Genomic DNA, 18,854 nt, shown 5'->3' on the forward strand with positions numbered 1-18,854 from the left:
GGCTGAAAATTTATTTTCCCTTAAAACAGTGTTAGTTGTCATGGAAAATTCCTCTACGACCGATGCTGCAAATCAGACAGGTAAGTAAGTGTTCTTCAAGTTCCTGCTAAGGTTAATCTCTTAAGGCCTATTCACACCAAGAATGATAACTTTGAAGGGCTATGGGATGAATGCGTTAATCTTTGCGATTAATTTGAGATGTTTAACACATAAAAAATGCAATTGACGCAGCACCTCGTTTTAATGACTTCCTGTTGCGGCTGCTATTTTGAGTGTGCCGAACCAAGTCACCCTGTCAAAGATGGAGTTTTAGGAGGAATGTTTGCATTTAAAGGGTTTGTTCACCCAAAAATGAAAATTCTGTCAGTATTTACTCACCCTCATGTTGTTCCAAACCTCTATGTGTTTATTTGTTCTGCTGAACACAAAGGAAGATATTTGGAAGAATGTTTTAATTAAACAGATCTCATTCCCCATTGACTACCATATGTATTTTTTCCTACTATGGTAGTCAATGGGGAATGAGATCTGTTTGATTAAAACATTCTTCCAAATATCGTCCTTTGTGTTCAGCAGAACAAATAAACACATAGAGGTTTGGAACAACATGAGGGTGAGTAAATACTGACAGAGTTTTCATTTTTGGGTGAACTAACCCTTTAAAAAGTTGCCTGATGGCGTGTTTGACAAAACAAAGATTTGCAAAGCTGAACTCAAACGACATACAGTAGAAGCAATTCGTCTTTAACATGCCATTTAAAAGCAAAGTTCCACTTATTTGATGGGAACAACTACTCTTTGGTTCTGAGGAGAGTCTGTTTACAGTTCACAAGATGTTTGGAGACCTTCAAGCTAGCGGCTAATTCCGAAAAGCAGCAAATCTAAAATTTGCACCCTTGGTGAGCGGAGTAAGTTTTCACTGATGCAGCCCTTGGCTCCTTAATAAATGGCAGAGAGTCTCAAACAGGTGCTCACGCTGATTTTGGAACAAATAAAAATTACTGCACCCGTTTGAGTCTCTCTGCCATTTTTTAAAGAGCCAATATTATTTGAAATACTTTTGTGTTGTTTAATTTAATTAGGTGATTCTACATTTAAATATTGATGATTACAAGCTTAGGTGAAAAAAACGATTAATTGTGATTATTCACAGAAAATTGCGCGATTAATTATAAAAAAAAAAATGTATCAATTCCCAGCCCTACTATAAAGATAAAATTAAAGATATCGTTCTAAAAAAAATCTAAATATAAAAGAATGGCAGAGTACACACCACAACTGTAACATTAACATCCCCAAGAAATGGTATTGTTGGAACTTACTTTCAGAACATTTTTTTTCCAGCTGTTGAAAGAGAAAAAAATACATTGAGAGCCAATCAGAATCCATCCTGATTTAAAGAGCTCAAAACTGCAACATGCTTAGAATAAACAGAAAGATAGTGTGCATTTGTGTGGACGCCAATATAATTATCTTTATATTTATTGTTCTTGGTGTGAATGACCCTTTAATCACTTTCTTTAAACATCACACATGTAATATTTCACTTACAGTTCCCTGTGATGGAGAGAGTTGTGAAAAACGTCAAATCTGCGAATACATTGGCTCTGGAAACTACAACTGCACGTGCATCCCCGGTTACTATGGTGATGATTGTGAAGGTACAGTACTGTCAGACTTTAATGCACAGTAGCTAATTGGGCAGGAATATGGCACTGAGGAAGAACATGGCAGACATCACTATCCCACAGGAATTTGAAGCACTGCCCTGAGGAAGACTATGCAGCCTTGATGGATGAGCATAATTATCCAAACCTACACAGCCTCACCCAGTTTACTGCTCAGACCTCGCAGCAAGTTGCTTGATGTTGTAAATAATTACTTTATGGCACTTTTTACTACTTTACCAACAAGAGGAAGGGCTCTTGTCTAGACTTAAAAGGGCCTCTGTTTTATGAGACAGTCCTAATGTTTGGAATTCATTTCCTTGCAACAAAGCAGGTGAGATGTGTTTGGACGCTCTGACACCCAACCACAAAATTACAAAGACTTGGGTTATGAAGATGACATGAGGTACAACATCCTCATCTTCTGCTTTATCTCATTTAGTTGTACCTTGTCAGTCAGTGTCCCTGCTACTAGGTTCACGTGACTGCACACTTTGTCCCCCAAGATTTAAAAGCACTTTAATTTGTGACCTGCAGCAAATTCACCCTATTCCCCTTGGAGCTGAAATAACTATTGATGCTTACATAGACTCTCCTAAATCTCCAGAATACCTTCCTGCCCGGCTCACTTGGAATGCGTAGTGGAAAAAGTTGTGCAGTCCGCTCAGAAAGAGAAGGGGAGAACACAGGAGTGTCTAATGGGGCACAGAGATCAAAGACACCGACCTTAAAGACAACAAATGAAAATGGCTCCAGCGATTAACAACCTATTAATTGCCCCAAGGGTCCTACATTTTGATCAAAACCATGTTACCATATTATCAGAAAAATAACACCCTCACACAAGCTCCCTGGACTTCAAAAGGAAGCAATTTACCAGTGATACAGCAACTTTGATCCAATGCTGCAATTACTGCGGGAAGAAGAAAATAAAAAGTCTTCCAGTGTGGAAAAGCTGTACAGAATACTGACTTACAGTCGTTCAGCACACTATAAAATGTGAGGGAAAAACTGCACTCAAGAAACAAGTTTATATCAAAAAACTGTACAACAAATCCCACTACAGAACACTATTTGTGCCAATTTGACTGATGTGAATAGAGAGCAACATATTTTTGAATAGAATGTTTACTTAGCCAGAAAAGTGAAAACTATGCTGAGCTCCTTCCAAAAGTATTTTGATCTGCCTCTTTCTCTCTGCTTCACATTTAAATCCCTACAGAGGAGTGTCCCTGTCAGAACGGAGGAGTTTGTGTTGATGTGAATGGCACCTGTGAATGTCCGACAGGCTTCACTGGACTCTACTGTCAGTTTGGTATGTATTAACTGCAAACAAATGCAAAATAGATTTTTCATAGACTCAAAACTCAATTTCCATGATGATGATGATGGAAGGCACTGAAAGTCTGAGAATCATAAGAATCTGAAAACAGTCTGTCAATCATAAGCAACATGCTTTATTGATGAGTGGTTGTACTGCACACATATTTATACAACAATAAGTGCATAAGACTCTCTCATAAATATGACATAACACCTGTCATGAACATGAAGGAGTCTTTATGAATGTTTATGACTTTTGTCATTAAGTGTCATTCGGTAAATTATGACACTTTTAATGCAAAGTTGACTTTGTTTAAAATGTCTTTGTTATGACAACTTGACATTAACAAAGACAAAAATGTCTTAATTATGACATCTTGACATTAATCAAGAAACCATAACTAGTCCAATGTGTTCCACTTTGACGTAAGGGGAAATATTAATGACACTGTTGTTAAAACATTTGACAGTGTAATAACCCTTAATGACATCTTTATAACTAGTCCAACTTGTTCCACTTTACTTGAGGTAAGGGGAAATATTAATGACACTGTTGTTAAAGCATTCGACACAGTGTAATAATAACCCTTAATGACATCTTTATAACTAGTACAATGAGTTCCACTTTACTTGAGGACAAGTAAAATATTCATGTCACAGTTATAATGGAGTCATGACAACCAAAGTTAAAACCAATCATAACATATGACAGGGTAATGTAATGTTAACACAAAGCTAAATAACTTCTTTAAGTTTGATAATTAGACCTGTTATGACATATTTGTGACAGGTTGACAGGTTATGATTTCTTGGTTAATGTCAAGTTGTCATAGCAAAGACAATTTTGTCTTGGTTAATGTCAAGTTGTCATAACTAAGACATTTTTGTCTTGGTTAATGTCAAGTTGTCATAACTAAGACATTTTAAACAATGTCAACTTTGCATTAAAAGTGTCATAATTTACCGAATGACACTTAATGACAACAGTCATAAACATTCATAAAGACTCCTTCATGTTCATGACAGGTGTTATGTCATGTTTATGACAGTGTTATGCACACCCCTTCAAATAAAGTGTTACCCAATTAACTTCTGTGGATTTTTTCACTCCTTAGAGGTAACACAAACACCCTGTAGTAACAACAGACCATGTCCGGATGGAGGCCCATGCTTGGAGTATGGCGGCACGTACCTCTGCACCTGCCAAACCGGTGTCGACTTCGATCACAAGGACTTCTACCCATATGGTAAGAGCCCTGGAGAGCCTTGAAGCCATGTGCTGAGCGTGGTCTCCATGACAAATGAACAAAAACTGCGCCAGGTCGTCAGGATGGCAAAGGTCCCCAAAGCAATGAAGGCGCTATGTTGAGTAAATGGAAAAAGAAAGATTTATTTGTATGTTGACATAACGACAAAGGTAAAGTTTCAACTTGGCTATTAAAATACACAGAGGATTCATACTGTGGTGTGCATTTAAATGAAATCGCTCCAACACACACAAATAAAAGTTACTAGTGAATGGTAAAAGCGATCACCTGCTGTGAGGGAACGTGGTGAAGCCGATGTGTGTGTTTTTCAGTACAGCCCCGATCGGCCTGCGATTCTTCACCGTGTCAGAATGGGGGGTATTGCTATGAGAGAGATGGAGACTACATCTGTGAGTGCAAGCATGGCTACAGAGGCCAGCACTGTGAAAGAGGTATGTTACATCTGGCATCCTTGTTAACATTTTGTACACATTCTCAGTAATTTGGTCATTGTGCATGATATTATAACACATTTCACAAGTCATTTTGCCTACTTGCAGATACATAAGGCATTTAATTTCCTCTTTTTTCCCCTCAGTCAGATTAAGTACCTGTGCCTCTGGTCCCTGTCGTAATGGAGGCTCTTGTAAAGAAGAGGCTGACAGCTACCGGTGTGTCTGTCCCTACCGTTTCACAGGGAAACACTGTGAAGTGGGTAAGTGTTTAGTTCAAGACAATTGGGGGACAGTGTTCAAGACAATTTTTCATGCAATAAGTGGTTTTCTGCTGTGGATGTAAATGCAGACTGCATAAGACTCTTTAAACAACATAATCAAAATGTCATTCACAGCTGTGAATGACATTTTGATTATGTTGTTTAAAGAATCTTATTAGTTTGCTAAGCATAAAAGCCCTTTCACACCAAACATGTTTCACATGGAAATTTTGAATAACAGATTCCTATGAAGCTATTCATGCCAGATGAATATTTGCCTGCCACCAAAGCAGTTTATAGCATTTTTTTTATTTAGTTTTTCTTCATCTAACAATAAAACGTTCCTGCAAATACAATTTTAGATTTGGATCAAGCGTCTGAAACAAACAATATTAGAGCAGTGTTGGAATAAAACATTAATCCTGTGAACTACATACATAGCTAGAGAAATTAGTGAGGTTTTTCTTTGAGCAAAAAAATGTTTCTCATTAATTAACGATCCAGCACACACATCTGAGTCAGTTTGCATTTTTTCCAACGTTTTTATCTTTAAATCCTATTCTTTTTACATGATTTACTACATTAAAAAAATATACATTTGTTTGTTACGGTACTACATACAGATCCTAAGTAGCCCATACTGATTGTTTTTAAAAAACTGGGTCATGATCGCAAAATAAATGAAACAGTACATTCGTTTTGCACCCTGTATTGTAGGGCCATGAATTTCCATTTCCTTCAGCCTGGTCCATTCGTCTGCGATTCTTTTGCATTTTATTTGCCTTAAAAAGACCTAAGTGTGTGCATGTGTTACTGTAAATTACCAGCCAGCAGTGAGCACCCATGGGATGTTACAGTTCTCATTCACCCTTCCTCTCCTCTTTTCTGGTCAAATCAAATTATAGTGTAATCTGCAGTTCTTCATGTTTGGAAAATGGCATTTCCGCACACACAGAGTGCCATAAAACTGTACAAAGATAAAAGCCCATCAAAGCCAAGATTCTTTTCATCTCAAGATTTTCATTATCCCAACTTCGTCCAACATTAGAGTTGTGCAACTGTTTGGCCTTGTGTAATGATCCAATTTGTTGGAGTTTGTTCAACACTTGGATTCCTCACATGTTAGAAAAACAACTTGCCCTGGCACATGCATGAAAAGCTGTTTCTCTTTCTCAGTGCTACTGTAATGATCAATGATTTCTCACACATGTTGGCCTCGTTTAGAGCACACACGTTGCAGTGCTTTCTTTCATAGTAAAACTTTGCAAATGCCCAGTTTATGCACACACGTGTACACCAACTGTCCGTGACGGTTTAAACTTTTGTGTTTAGGAAAGCCGGATCCTTGTGCTTCCAGTCCCTGTTTGAACGGGGGGACATGTTTCCACTACATTGGTAAATACAAATGTGAGTGCTCCCCATCCTTCATAGGAAGACACTGCGAGATCAACAAAGGATCCAATCCAGCTTTGGAGGGTAATCAAACTCTGTTTTACCTATGATGTAGCCTACACTGAACTGTTTGCCAACACGACGGGAATCAGGAACTCGCACGGCTCTTTGTGGTAGTCCCCATTCATTCATTTAGGTGTAAGTGATATGCATGTTAGGAGAAGAACAGCAGTAGTCCATCTTCATTCAGATGATGCCAGGACTAAGCAGCAGGTGCCAGTTCCTGCTGTAAAAGCTGGGTTGTGTGACGACTCTCTAGAGACGGAGCTAGATAAAGTACTCAGTGCATTTGATACTCTCTCTGAACAGAAGTTATAACTCTGCTCCGTCACTGTTGATTCTACGGGGTTTTTCACAAAGTGCAGTTAAATTTGTGTCCTGCTGTTCCATGATAGGATGAAATACCATCCCCTTGTCACCTAAAACATTTCACAAAAAGGATGTTTTTACAGCTTCACTCTATTTATGGATCTGCTCGTGGCTGTAAATGTAGCCATGTGTTATTGGGTAAAGTGAGACAGGTTGGTTCTTTATGTTTTTGGGAAAAGCAATAATTTATTTTGTAGAAAGAAACAAATAGCCTATGGGTTGCTGCCTCTGCTCACAGTGTTTTGTTTTATAGTGTTTCCAACAGTCCCCCCCCCCCCCTTTTTTTTTGCAATGTAGGTCTTGTCACAAAACGTGATTTCACCAAGTGCAACATTCCTGGATCAACATCTTTGTTGATCCTGGATAAACATTCCAATCAACCAATCAGATTTGAGGGACAAGTTTTCAGTTTATGTCAAGTTTAGGCTTATACTCAGGGTTTAGTGCAGTGGTTCTCAACCTCTCCTGCAGGGACTCCCTGACAGGCCATGTTTCTAGTTTAACCCTGAAATGGCACACCTGATTCAATTAATTAAAGGCTTAATGAGTAGTTGAGAAATTGATTAATTGACTAATTCCTACTTCCTACTCAAATAACGACACATTAAGCCTTGAATTAATTGAATCAGGTGTGCCATTTCAAGGTTAAAACATGAAACATGGCCTGTCAGGGGGTCCCTGCAGGAGAGGTTGAGAACCACTGGTTTGGTGCATCTATACACCAGTGGTATTCACCTATCATTTTCATCTGATGGGGTATGGTTAGGTTTAGGGGTTGGGATATGTAGTTAGGATTCAATTTTCAGACAGGAATGTTGTTCCAGGAATAGCTATAGGTTCACACTGTACAATTTTGGCCACGATTTGTCCTTGAGGGACAAATTTTACAAATCCTAAATATATCCTAAGCTAAAATCGCTAGCTTGACATGCTCACCATCAGCCGATTAATGACTGTTGCGATCAAATTTGACCTCAGACGAAATTGGCAGTATCAGAAGATTTGACTCAAAGTTCTGCAGTGTGACTTCTATACAACGACCGTCAAATTATTTTCGTTTAATCGTTTTCCAAGAAAAGCCATTACCAAAATTAACATTTGAGATTTATTTGTTGCCACCATTTCAATCCCGAGTGTAATGGAGCTCACTGTCACCGAACGTGTCAATAATTGATGATATAAAAGTCTGGACAAGCTTTCTTGTGTAATGATCCATTTTTAACGCGTCTTGAATATCGTACAGACTGACATTGATGACAACTGAGATCTTACAGTGACACAGCTTACAGCAAAGATGTTTGTACAGCCCAACGTGCAACAATCGCAAAGGACGTTAAACACGGCAAAATCAGGACGTGTACATTTGCTCTATAATCATAATAATAATTTTTATTTTTATAACACCTTTCCAAAGCCCAAGGATGTTTTACAAAAGTTAGAGTATCTAAAAGTGTTCTAATTAGCCTAAATAGCAAATAGCGTATACGTTGTAAAATTAATGTATGTTAGTATCTTCCAAATATGATAATGACTAATGATCTTTTTATAATAATTGTAATATAAGAACTGTAAATGTTATAATTGTTTAACAAACCTGACTAATTGCAAACGCTTTGTATACTGTGTGCACACAGCAGGTCTGGACTGTGGCCCCCCTGTGAAAGTCAAGCATGCAGAGGTGCAGTATTCCTCCACTACCCCCGGCTCCATGGCCCTGTATGCATGCCACCCAGGCTACACTCCCCTTCCCAGGGCCACCCAGAGCATCTGCAGCAGCCAGGGCTCCTGGAGCCAGCCTCCAGTCTGTGAAGGTTAGTGGAGACTTGCTGTTTATTCAAAACCCTTGTTGTTCAAAGTTTACCCAAGTCCTTCCCACCCTGAAACCAACATTCCAAAATGGATGGTTGGTTTGGAATGCAGGGAAGAAGAGCTAATGAGCCTACAAAATGTCAAACAAGTAGAAACACTCTAAAACAAATTGTAGTTTGAAACCAACATAACGTTTGTCTAGCATGTTAGGGTGCTAACAGAATGTAGTCAGTTCAGAGCTCCTAAACATGAAAGAACGCTGTGGTTTTTCTGAGTAAAACATGATGCTGCTTTGGCAACAAGAGCTACTACATCATTTGTATAGTATCAAATAAACTGGCCATGTACACAGTGAGACAAGCAGGAATCCAAATGCAAATGCCTTGTTCGGCTTTCTTGCTGCAATGAGGTGGGTAAGAGCTTGTCACCTAACACCTGATTTACAGTATTTGTTGTCTACAGGAAGAATTTCTTAGATATCAGGTTCTTTTCATCTTGAAGAGTGTTAATGCGCTTTCACGCAAAGTTTCTACAACGATCGGTGTGATTTTACCCTGAATCATACAAGGGCTCTACAACAAGCCTTCTTAATCAATGACATGTATGCCTTGTACACAAAATGTGTGTCTGAATAGAAAAGATGCAAATATTTGATTTATTTATTTATTTATTTTGTGGTGAGATCAGTGAAAATATTTCCAGGATATAAACAAATCTGAACTTTACCCAACTGGGCCACACACAAAAAAATTTGGTCACACTTTATATTAGGGTCCAATTCTTGCTATTAACTAACTATTTACTACGACTTTTGCTTCAGTAAACTCCTAATTAGCAGGTAAAGTAGTTGGTCAGTTTAGGTATTGGGTAGAATTAAGGGATGTAGAATATGGTCATGCAAAATAAGGCATTAATAAGTGCTTTAAAAGTATAAACAGCCAATATCCTAATATACATGCTAGTAAGCAAATAGTTAATAGTGAGAACTAGACTTTAAACTAAAGTGTTACCAAAAGTTTTAATGCTGAAAGAGAATGTTTCCCTGGTCTGTGCGCTAAGATTTGTATGCGAATGACTCTCACCATCTCTTTTTCTTTAGAGATAAATGAGTGTTTGTCTCAGCCGTGTATGAATGGGGGAACTTGCCGCGATAGGGTAACCTCGTACCTGTGTGAATGTGAAGATGGTTTTACTGGCCAGCGCTGTCAAACAGGTAACACACCTCTGTTATTTATACTAACGTTGAGATATTACAGATTTTGACATCTCTGTGTGAAAACATGGTTTGAGTTTAGATATCTGTGAATGTTTTGACAGATATTGATGAATGCCTTTCTGAGCCATGTAAGCACGGAGGTACTTGTGAGGATCAGCCTGGCTCTTACTTCTGCCACTGCCAGCAGGGCTATGCTGGACAGGACTGTGAGATAGGTAAAGTCATCTGGAATTAGTTCACTTTAAAATGAAAATTACCCCATGATTTAATTAGCCTCACGCCATCTTAGGTGTATATGACTTTTTTCTTTCAGACTATATTATATATATATTATATTAAAAAATATCCTGGCTCTTCCTAGTTTTATAATGGCAGTGGATTGCAACCGACAGACTGAAGTTTAAAAACATGCATCCATCCATTGCAAACAAATATCACATGGGTCGGGGGGGGGGGGGGGGGGGGGGGGCATATGTAGTGTTAGCTACAGGGGTTGGACAAAAAAACTGAAACACCTGGTTTTACTACACAATAATTTGTTAGAATGGTGAGGGCCTCATTTTGCATCCAAATACAGCACCAATTGACAGATAGAAGTCCTTCACAGTGACCAGAGGGATTATGAGCCGTTCCTCTTCCAGAACAGTGTCCAGGTCACTATATGATGCTGGTGGACTCGCTCCTCCAAAACACCTCAATAATATTCAGATCTGGTGACTGTCAGACCATGGGAGATGTTCAACGTCACTTTCATCTTCATCAAACCCTTCTGTCACAAGTCTTGCTGTGTGTGTTGGTGCATGATCATGCTGATACACGGTTTAAGCATCAGGTGCTCATGATCCTCCAGAAGGGTTTGGTAGTCCTCGGCAGTGTCGTGTCCATCAAATACAATCAGGATTGTCATGATATTGGAGCTCAAACCATCACTGATCCACCCGTGCTTCACTCTGAAGATTGGCCGCCAGGCATATAGATGTGAAACCTCCAACATTGGCCAGTGTTTCAGTTTCATTGTCCAACCCCTGTACATATCCTTTGAGTGAGTGAGCGATCAGTGGCATTGTGTTTATGTCAAAATAGTCAGAGTGATGGAGAAGAAACGCAAGGAATGTGCAGAGAAATAGCGTGAAAGAAAAAAAAAAACTTCAGAGGCCATTCAAGTGGCTGATGAGAATAGTGAGGTGGACAACGCGTTCTCATCCTAGGGCTTCATATAGTGACGCTTTTAAATTTTCGTCTAAATCCAACGCTCATGGCACCCTTTAGCATCAATATAACACGCACAGAGCTTTGTTTGGTTATGGGTAGGTTTAGGGTTAGACCACTAGGATGCGCCTTCTGGCCCATATATATCTGCGTCTCATATTGACACTATAACTAATTATAATATTATTATGTTGCCTATGGAACATTTCAAATCTATTATTCGATCACTCGAAGTAGACTCATTGATTTGTATTGTTTTTAAGTGTTTTTAAGTTGTGACTGTAACTGCTGTCCATTCTTGGCCAGGACTCTCCTGTGAAAGAGATTTTTAATCTCAGAGAGATTTTCCTGGTTAAATAAAGGTCAAATAAAATAAAAATCAAAAAATAACTAGTATTACAGTCGTGTAATGTAGACATACACTTTATCACTAAAACTAAAAGAGTTTTGGGTTTTTCTTTGTTAAGTTTGCACACTGAATATGGGTTGGAGCTATTAAATTTGAACTCTCAAAGTGCACCAGATTGACGAATTTAACATAAAAAGCATAACATTTTCTTACATGGGAGCATACCCCCAAACCCCCGGGACAGATGTGTACTTCCCAAAGTCCCTGCATTTCCAAAAAATCCTGTGGGAAAAATTGGTATTGCTATCCAAATGCAGCTTGTTATTGTGGAGTGTATAGTTTGTACTTATTACATGGCATTAGTGGTTTTAATAGGAGTTGGTATACATATTCAAGGGCGTGCAAAAGTTTGTTTGTGTTTTTGATCATATGTAGTGGGCCAGTCTGTGTCAAAAAAAAATGCCCGATTTTTTTTGTCCCAGTCCAGCCCTGGGTGGGGTTATGTTGTAACAATTCACTTTTTGGCATGCCCATTACTCCGACCATAGGTACACCTCTCTCGAATCATAGTGTATGGAGATCCTTTTCTGCAGCATGATTTGTGAGGGTAGAAGATAAAATAAATGCAGAAACAACCAGGTTGTCTAAAAGGGCTGCACAGTCAGTCTCCACACAACCTGAATGGGGGAAAACTGTAGTGTGTCCAAATGTGCAAATCTGATTTTATTTACCCAGACTCAAGACTATAATTACTGCCAAAGCTGCATCTGCTAAATACCACCTTAATTACTTATGTAAAACATTTGTATCTAATAACTGTAATGACCAATTTGTAGAAATTTGTTTAGACATTGACAAACAAACAATAGCCTAGTTAAATTCTCTGTGAAGTTGTAAAACATTAAACCTTCGAAGGGGGTGAATACTTTTTATAGACTTGTTTTACAAGGATTTATGAAGCATCTACATGAAAGCAGACAGGGCCTTTGTGAACACAACAAACTCATGCTTGTAGCCAACTCAGCTACAATATGGTAGCTATAGAAAGAAAAAAGAGACCTGTTTTTGTTGAGCCTTGATTCCCAACTTATTTTCCAGCTTGCATCTGCAGCTGTTTTTGTCATCCTGCATAATTTGCTTTCCCCTTGATTCTGACTTACAGTAAATCTGTTTTGAGACTCAAAACACTTCACACCTACTTTATCTCCTACAAACAGCCCACCTCTCAGAATGAAGGATTTCCCATCTTATGATACAGATGTGTGTGTTTGTTTTGCAGAACAGGATGGATGTGAGCCAAATCCCTGCTTGAATGGAGGTGTATGCCGAGGCTACAGGAGGAACCACCTATGTGTGTGTAAAGAGGGTTATGTTGGAGACCGCTGCCAGACATGTATGTTAACTATTTATTAAATATTACTCGAAACTGAAAATTGAGAAAATGAGAACTATTAAGATTTTAATTGACTTTCAGTTGCTTCTGGCAAAAAAAAATAAAAATAAAACAATGTCTTCTATTTTAAACTCAAAAATCCCCCCCAAAAAACCTAAAAGATTGCTTTTATTGATTTGAATAGAACTGAATTCTCTTTGTGAAATCTGTGTATCCTTCCACTTCCCAGAAATCTATGGGTCATTATCTTAGTTCTGTACCTTTGTCAGATCGGGTGCTTTAAATGTAAGGTCTCGATCGATCCTCTGTTGCCGTCTAGTGGAGAACCCATGTGTACTGCAGCCGTGTGGGAACCGAGGTGTCTGTTGGAGTGATAGGAGGGGGAACTACAGCTGCGCCTGCAGGGTGGGCCACACAGGGAGAGACTGTGAGAGAGGTCAGCTCCTGATCTTCCATTATTTCAAATCAACCCATATCCATTTTATTTAAGTGGAGGCTGTTTAGAAAGAAACTAGATTTTAAGATAGAAAGGAATTCAGTGTTTGTGTGTTTTTGCTGGCAATGTGATTTGTTAAAGTGATTCGTTATCTGCTGTATGTTTGATTTTCAAACTTTTTTTTTTATTTTAGGAAACTGAGAGTGTCCATAGATTAAAATAAGTAACTATAATAATTCTAATTCAAATTTAAATAAGTTTCAGAATTGCAAAAGTTCCAAGAGCTGAATGTTCTCTAGGATCCCACTTTATTAACCAATGAATTTATATGACTTATCAAAGCGTTTCGTGATTAACTGGATAAGCAAGTCATTTGTATTCACAATTTCTACTTGATAACATAATTTAAAGCTCCTTAGTGCTACAAAAAATTTACATTTTTTATAAAAAATACCATGCCATTTTAAGATTTTATTATTAAAGGTATGGTAGGCAATTTGTTTTATAAACACTTTTTGTTATACTGGTTGAAACTCTCTTCCTGAAAGCAATCGATAATAGAAGGATAGAAGTAATAGGATCAATAATATCAACAATTTTTATATATATTTTTTAAATATAAAGAAATATACATGGATTACAATGTCCTCCCTGCCTGTCAACATGTATGTAGGCCTATTTCCATACCTCCACTCACTGCTCGTTCTGTAAGGCTATACAGAGTTGTAGACAACCACAGAGTGCCAAAAACAAACAGCAGTCGCTTTTTACAGTTCCTCCTAATCCAAAACAACGAGCTTATGCTGCTTTCACGGCATGTCATTACAGTAATTGCCAGATGGCAACCTGTGACGTTTTACCCGAGCTGTTCACTCGGATTTATGCATTTCTATGTCAACATTATAAACGCCGAAATGAATCTGCAGCAGTGAGGTTGTATAACTAGAGCTCTGTAAGTTGTTTACTTTCATTATTATTGTAATGTCATGTGGTTTTAAGATATGAGATAGGGGGAGGTGGTGGGATCTAATGCTTTTAAAGCTAGCTTGCTATTGCTAACCTCTCTGCAATTGCCTACCTTACCTTTAATTTACATGACTTTTCCGTCAAAATCACCTTTAAAACTATGCTACCTCATAACTGAAAGAAAAAAATACAGTTCCCTTTCAAACTTCCTTTTTCCTGATTGACTGAAACCTATATGTAAAACGCATTTGCAAATGCACAGCTCGCCCAATGAGGTGTGACAAATGAGACCACTCTACTTCATTACATGTCAGAGCACGGGGCGTGGCCTTAGCCTATATTAGTCCTTGAATTTGCCATTATAGCAGATTTTATTCCTTCAGTGACAAACTACACGTCTCTGACTTTTGCTGACCCCTTTCACCGCCAAACGAGCCATTTCAGCTTGTGCAGCTTCAAGTTCAGCAGACTACGCTTCAACTGTGTGTGCCTCCTGACGCCGTCTCCCCTGGGGCAATCCGGTGATATCCTTGTGTCCTTTTACAAAATTACATAGCAAATGCCTCGTGTAGAAACCTGTGCCACATGTGGAGGCAAGCTGCACGAGGCCAATCTACACGCGAGCTGCATCTCATGCCTGGGACTCGACCACATGGAGAATGCACTCTCTGCCGGCGGATGTGAGGCTTGCGAAAACATGCCCATCTCCATGCTGCGGACTCGGCTAGCTCTCTCCAGGGACGGCAATGCCGCGTCACCTGCGCCCCCTTCTCTTGGGCCTACTTCAGCCAAGAAAGAAGAAGCGCAACAGCCAATAGCTTCCTGAGAGCATGGATGTTTTTGATCGTCCCCAAGTCCCTGCGTGCGTCATTCTCTCCTGCTCGATCATCTCCGCTCCTGTTCAAAGGAGAGCGGTTTCTGGTTGGTTTCTGACGGGGCACCAGCAAGCCCCTCGTCACAAACCAGTGCCACGTTTTCCTGAGGTGCACGAGGAGCTAACCAAGGCCTGGCGCACCCCTTATTCTACACAGGGTTCTGCAGTTTCCACAACACTCTCCGTGGTGGATGGAACTGCGGAGAAGGGCTATGAGTCGTTACCGCCCCTCGAAGAGGCTGTGGCCGCTCATCTGTGCTCAAACTCGACTGCTAGCTGGCGAACCAAAGCTGTGCACCCCAACAAATCGTGCCATAATACATCAGCCCTCACTGGACAGGCGTATTCCGCCTCCAGTCAGGCTGCATCGGCCCTGCACACGATGGCTGTGTTGCAGGTTTACCAGGCCAAACTCCGGTCCATGGATGAGACTGGCTGGGACCCAGAGGCCTTCCGGGACCACCGCAGCACAATGGACCAGACCTGGCACAGGCGATCAGTAAGAACATGATTATTTTGGTCGTGCTTGAACACCACCTTTGGCTAACTCTCATCGACATTAAAGATGCGGAAAGAACGAGGTTCCTCGACACCCCGGTTTCTGCACCGGTCTCTTCGGCCTGGTGGTTAAGGGGTTTTCAGAGAGGTACACAGAGGCACAGAAAGCGTCCCACGCCATGCGACACTTCCTGCCTAAGCGCTCTAGCTTTGCATCGAGCAAACGCAAGCCAACCCTGTCTACGCCTCAGCCAGCAAAGCCAGTGAAACACGCGGAAAGAACGAGGTTCCTCGACCCCCCGGTTTCTGCACCGGTCTCTTCGGCCCAGCAGTTAAGGGGTTTTCAGAGAGGTACACAGAGGCACAGAAAGTGTCCCAGGCCATGCGACACTTCCTGCCTAAGCGCTCTAGCTTTGCAACGAGCAAACGCAAGCCAACCCTGTCTACGCCTCAGCCAGCAAAGCTAGCGAAACAGGCCTCTCTGCCCCGCCCTGAGGCTGATGTCCAACACCAGAAAAGAGCGGCGAAACGTTTCCCAATGTCCCAAGCGCCAAGGCCCGTGCCAGCATCTTGTTCGATGCTGTGCCTCCTAAGCCATCCTAGCAAGTGGTATGAAGAGAGAGGGCTTGAGTTGCCGGACCAACCTCGAAAAGACCAGCAAAACTTTCCACAGCCTCCTGTTCAGTTCAGGCGGCTGGGGATTTTATTTATGCACACAGGCCCGCAGCAGTGAGCGTGTCTCTGGACACAAGTACTCTGTATACTGTACGCTGAACAGCTTTTTGTTTGCTTTGGTGGTCGATCCAAAGGGGGTCCAGTCACTAAACAAAGACTGTCTAAGAGGATAATGGATGCTATTGTTATGGCTTATACCTCGGGGTCAGGTTTTCCCTATAGGTATCAGGGCCCATTCGACCAGAGGCATGGCCTCGTCATGGGCTTGGTTATTTGGCTGTCCCATTCAGGAGATTTGTGATGTGGCAGGTTGGTCCTCCCCTTCCACATTTGGTTGGTCCACATTTATGAAATGATATAACATGGAGGTGAAGGTGCTTTCAGTATGATTAGGGCCTGATGGTGTCATGTAACATGTAATGATGTAGAGTCGTCTCATTGGTCACACACTCGCGTCATTGGATGTGCAGTTGCTGCAGCACAGCCTATGAGCGAGCCTGGCGCTCAGTGGACTAGCTGTGCAGCTGCAAATGCGTTTTACATAAAGGTTTCAGTAAATCAGGAAAAATGAGTTTTCCCACTGTGTATAGACCATTTTGCAAGATGTAAACAACACTGGTCCAGAAGCACTTCCTGTTTCAGTTTTTTAACACTACATAAAAGCTGGGATAAAATCAACGCATTCTCATCCTTTAGCGTCATATAGAACACTATATGACAAAACGGCGCTATACTACGCACATGCAAAATGACATCATGACTTTTGCGTAAACATACACGCCACTTTCGAGTCAGGTGGCGTGTTATCTCTACGCATTTTGTGCTATCCGCGTGTATGCATGTATGTCTACGCCATTAACGTTCGCGTCATTCCGCGTGTCTGTACACGCCGTCAAATGTCCAGTCATAAATGCCATTAACCCCAGTGATGGTTAAGTTTAGGGACGGGGTTGAGGTAAGTTATATATTTGTATAACGTTAAGTCAACGGATTTCATAAACACGCTGGAAAGCCATTATGCGTCTTGATAGCACGCCAAAAATGGAAATACGAATTGGCGTGTCATACACACGCTACTTCATGAGATCAGTCTGGCACATGGCACCCGTTATCGTTAATATAACACGCGCTGTGATGGTTAGGTTTAGGTGTGGGGTAGGGTAGTCTCATATTACGCTAAAGGATTTATGACGCCTTGGGTTCGCGTGAATATTAACGATAAAGGGTGCCATGTGCGTAGTATAGCGCCGTTTTGTCATATAGCGTATGTGACGCTAAAGGATGAGAACGGGCTGGATAAAATACAACCAACAGAACATATAAAACTGAATCAAGAAGTTAAACAAATATCTTTAAGATGTTTTCTTTACATGTGAAATAAAGAAAACAGTTACAAACTGAAACAGGAAGTGTTTCTGGACCAGTGTTGTTTACATCTTGTAAAATGGTTTATAGCTACGCAATACGTTCCCTATCTCAGGGAACTGAAGTTTTGTGAGTAACCAAATAGTTTTCAATAGGGTGAATTGAAATAAGAAACAGCTTGATTTGATTTGATTTGATTTGATTTGATTGTTGTTTTAGCTTCCTTTATCATCTTGAGGCCCCATTGGAAGTTTGCTGAGGCCCTCTAGTGGTGAAGGACCACTGGCTTAGATGGTATTTGAGTTAATTAAAATACTTTCACTGTTCTCAGACCTGTTGCCTCCATCTGGCCTGCATGTGTTACGGGTCGAAGAAAATGAAGTTGAGTTGCGCTGGGATCATTCAGATGCCACTCAGAATTTGATCAGCGGCTTTGCTGTTGCCTTTGCTCCTATTGGTCGTGGACCAAGGAAGACGGACTTCCTGGAGAAGCAGCATTCTACCTATGTGCTGCAGGGTCTGAACCCCGGACAGCTTTACAACATCTCCACCTTCTCTGTCAAACGCAACACCAACAGCAATGACATAAGCCAGCCAGCTTTCGCTCTCATCCGCACTAGTGAGAGCTCCCACTTTTTCTTCTGTACCTTTATGGTGATTATGTTACATCCTGTTTTCTTAGCAAAATTTGACAGCAGGAATGCAATATCTGTTTTGGTCTAACATTCAAGTGAATCATTTGATACAATTCACCATACCACTAAACCCCTTATCCCACCCCAATAGAAGCACAAGTGCTGTTTAATATACAACATAAAAACAATAAGAACATTGTACCTAGCATTTTGTTATTTTTATGTACATAGTAGTTAAAGACACCTAATAAAGTCTGACTCTGTGTTTGCTTGTTATGGCCCTTAAATTAATATTATGAATGAAGAAAAAATATGTGAAGCACTATTAAATGTGATTCATTTTCATACACTAATAGTTGTAAACTAACATATACAAGTAGAGTATTCACTCACAGGCTCTTCTTCTCCTGTTCTGCCTCAGGGCCACGTAGGGTGGAACAGCTGGAGATAGTGAATGTGTCGTCTTCTCAGGTATGGCTGCGGTGGCTGGTGCATGTTAGCCGCCATACTGCGATCAGTCAGGTTCGAGTGTCCCTGATGCCTGCAGATGGTAGTGGACCTCACACAGCCGTGCTCAATAGCAGCGTCACAGAGTACACCTTCAGGTCAGTCATGACACAGAACAAGGGCAGCACATACACAAAGAAAGAGAAAAC

General features: G+C 40.5%; 1 protein-coding gene across 1 annotated transcript in view; it reads left to right on the forward strand.

The window, feature by feature from the left end:
• Positions 1-18,854, forward strand: part of sned1 (sushi, nidogen and EGF-like domains 1) — a 38,606-nt gene that overhangs the window by 12,083 nt on the left and 7,669 nt on the right. Inside the window, exons 9-22 of the mRNA XM_039691667.2 lie at positions 30-80; positions 1,554-1,661; positions 2,890-2,982; positions 4,106-4,237; positions 4,570-4,689; positions 4,836-4,952; positions 6,285-6,428; positions 8,408-8,584; positions 9,682-9,795; positions 9,900-10,013; positions 12,636-12,749; positions 13,069-13,185; positions 17,895-18,182; positions 18,620-18,803. Of these exons, the coding sequence (XP_039547601.2) occupies positions 30-80; positions 1,554-1,661; positions 2,890-2,982; positions 4,106-4,237; positions 4,570-4,689; positions 4,836-4,952; positions 6,285-6,428; positions 8,408-8,584; positions 9,682-9,795; positions 9,900-10,013; positions 12,636-12,749; positions 13,069-13,185; positions 17,895-18,182; positions 18,620-18,803 (1,873 nt within the window). The remainder of the gene's footprint in view (positions 1-29; positions 81-1,553; positions 1,662-2,889; positions 2,983-4,105; positions 4,238-4,569; positions 4,690-4,835; positions 4,953-6,284; positions 6,429-8,407; positions 8,585-9,681; positions 9,796-9,899; positions 10,014-12,635; positions 12,750-13,068; positions 13,186-17,894; positions 18,183-18,619; positions 18,804-18,854) is intronic.

Source organism: Pimephales promelas, chromosome 8, assembly GCF_988280905.1.
Source record: "Pimephales promelas chromosome 8, fPimPro1.hap1.1, whole genome shotgun sequence".
NCBI lineage: Eukaryota > Metazoa > Chordata > Actinopteri > Cypriniformes > Leuciscidae > Pimephales > Pimephales promelas.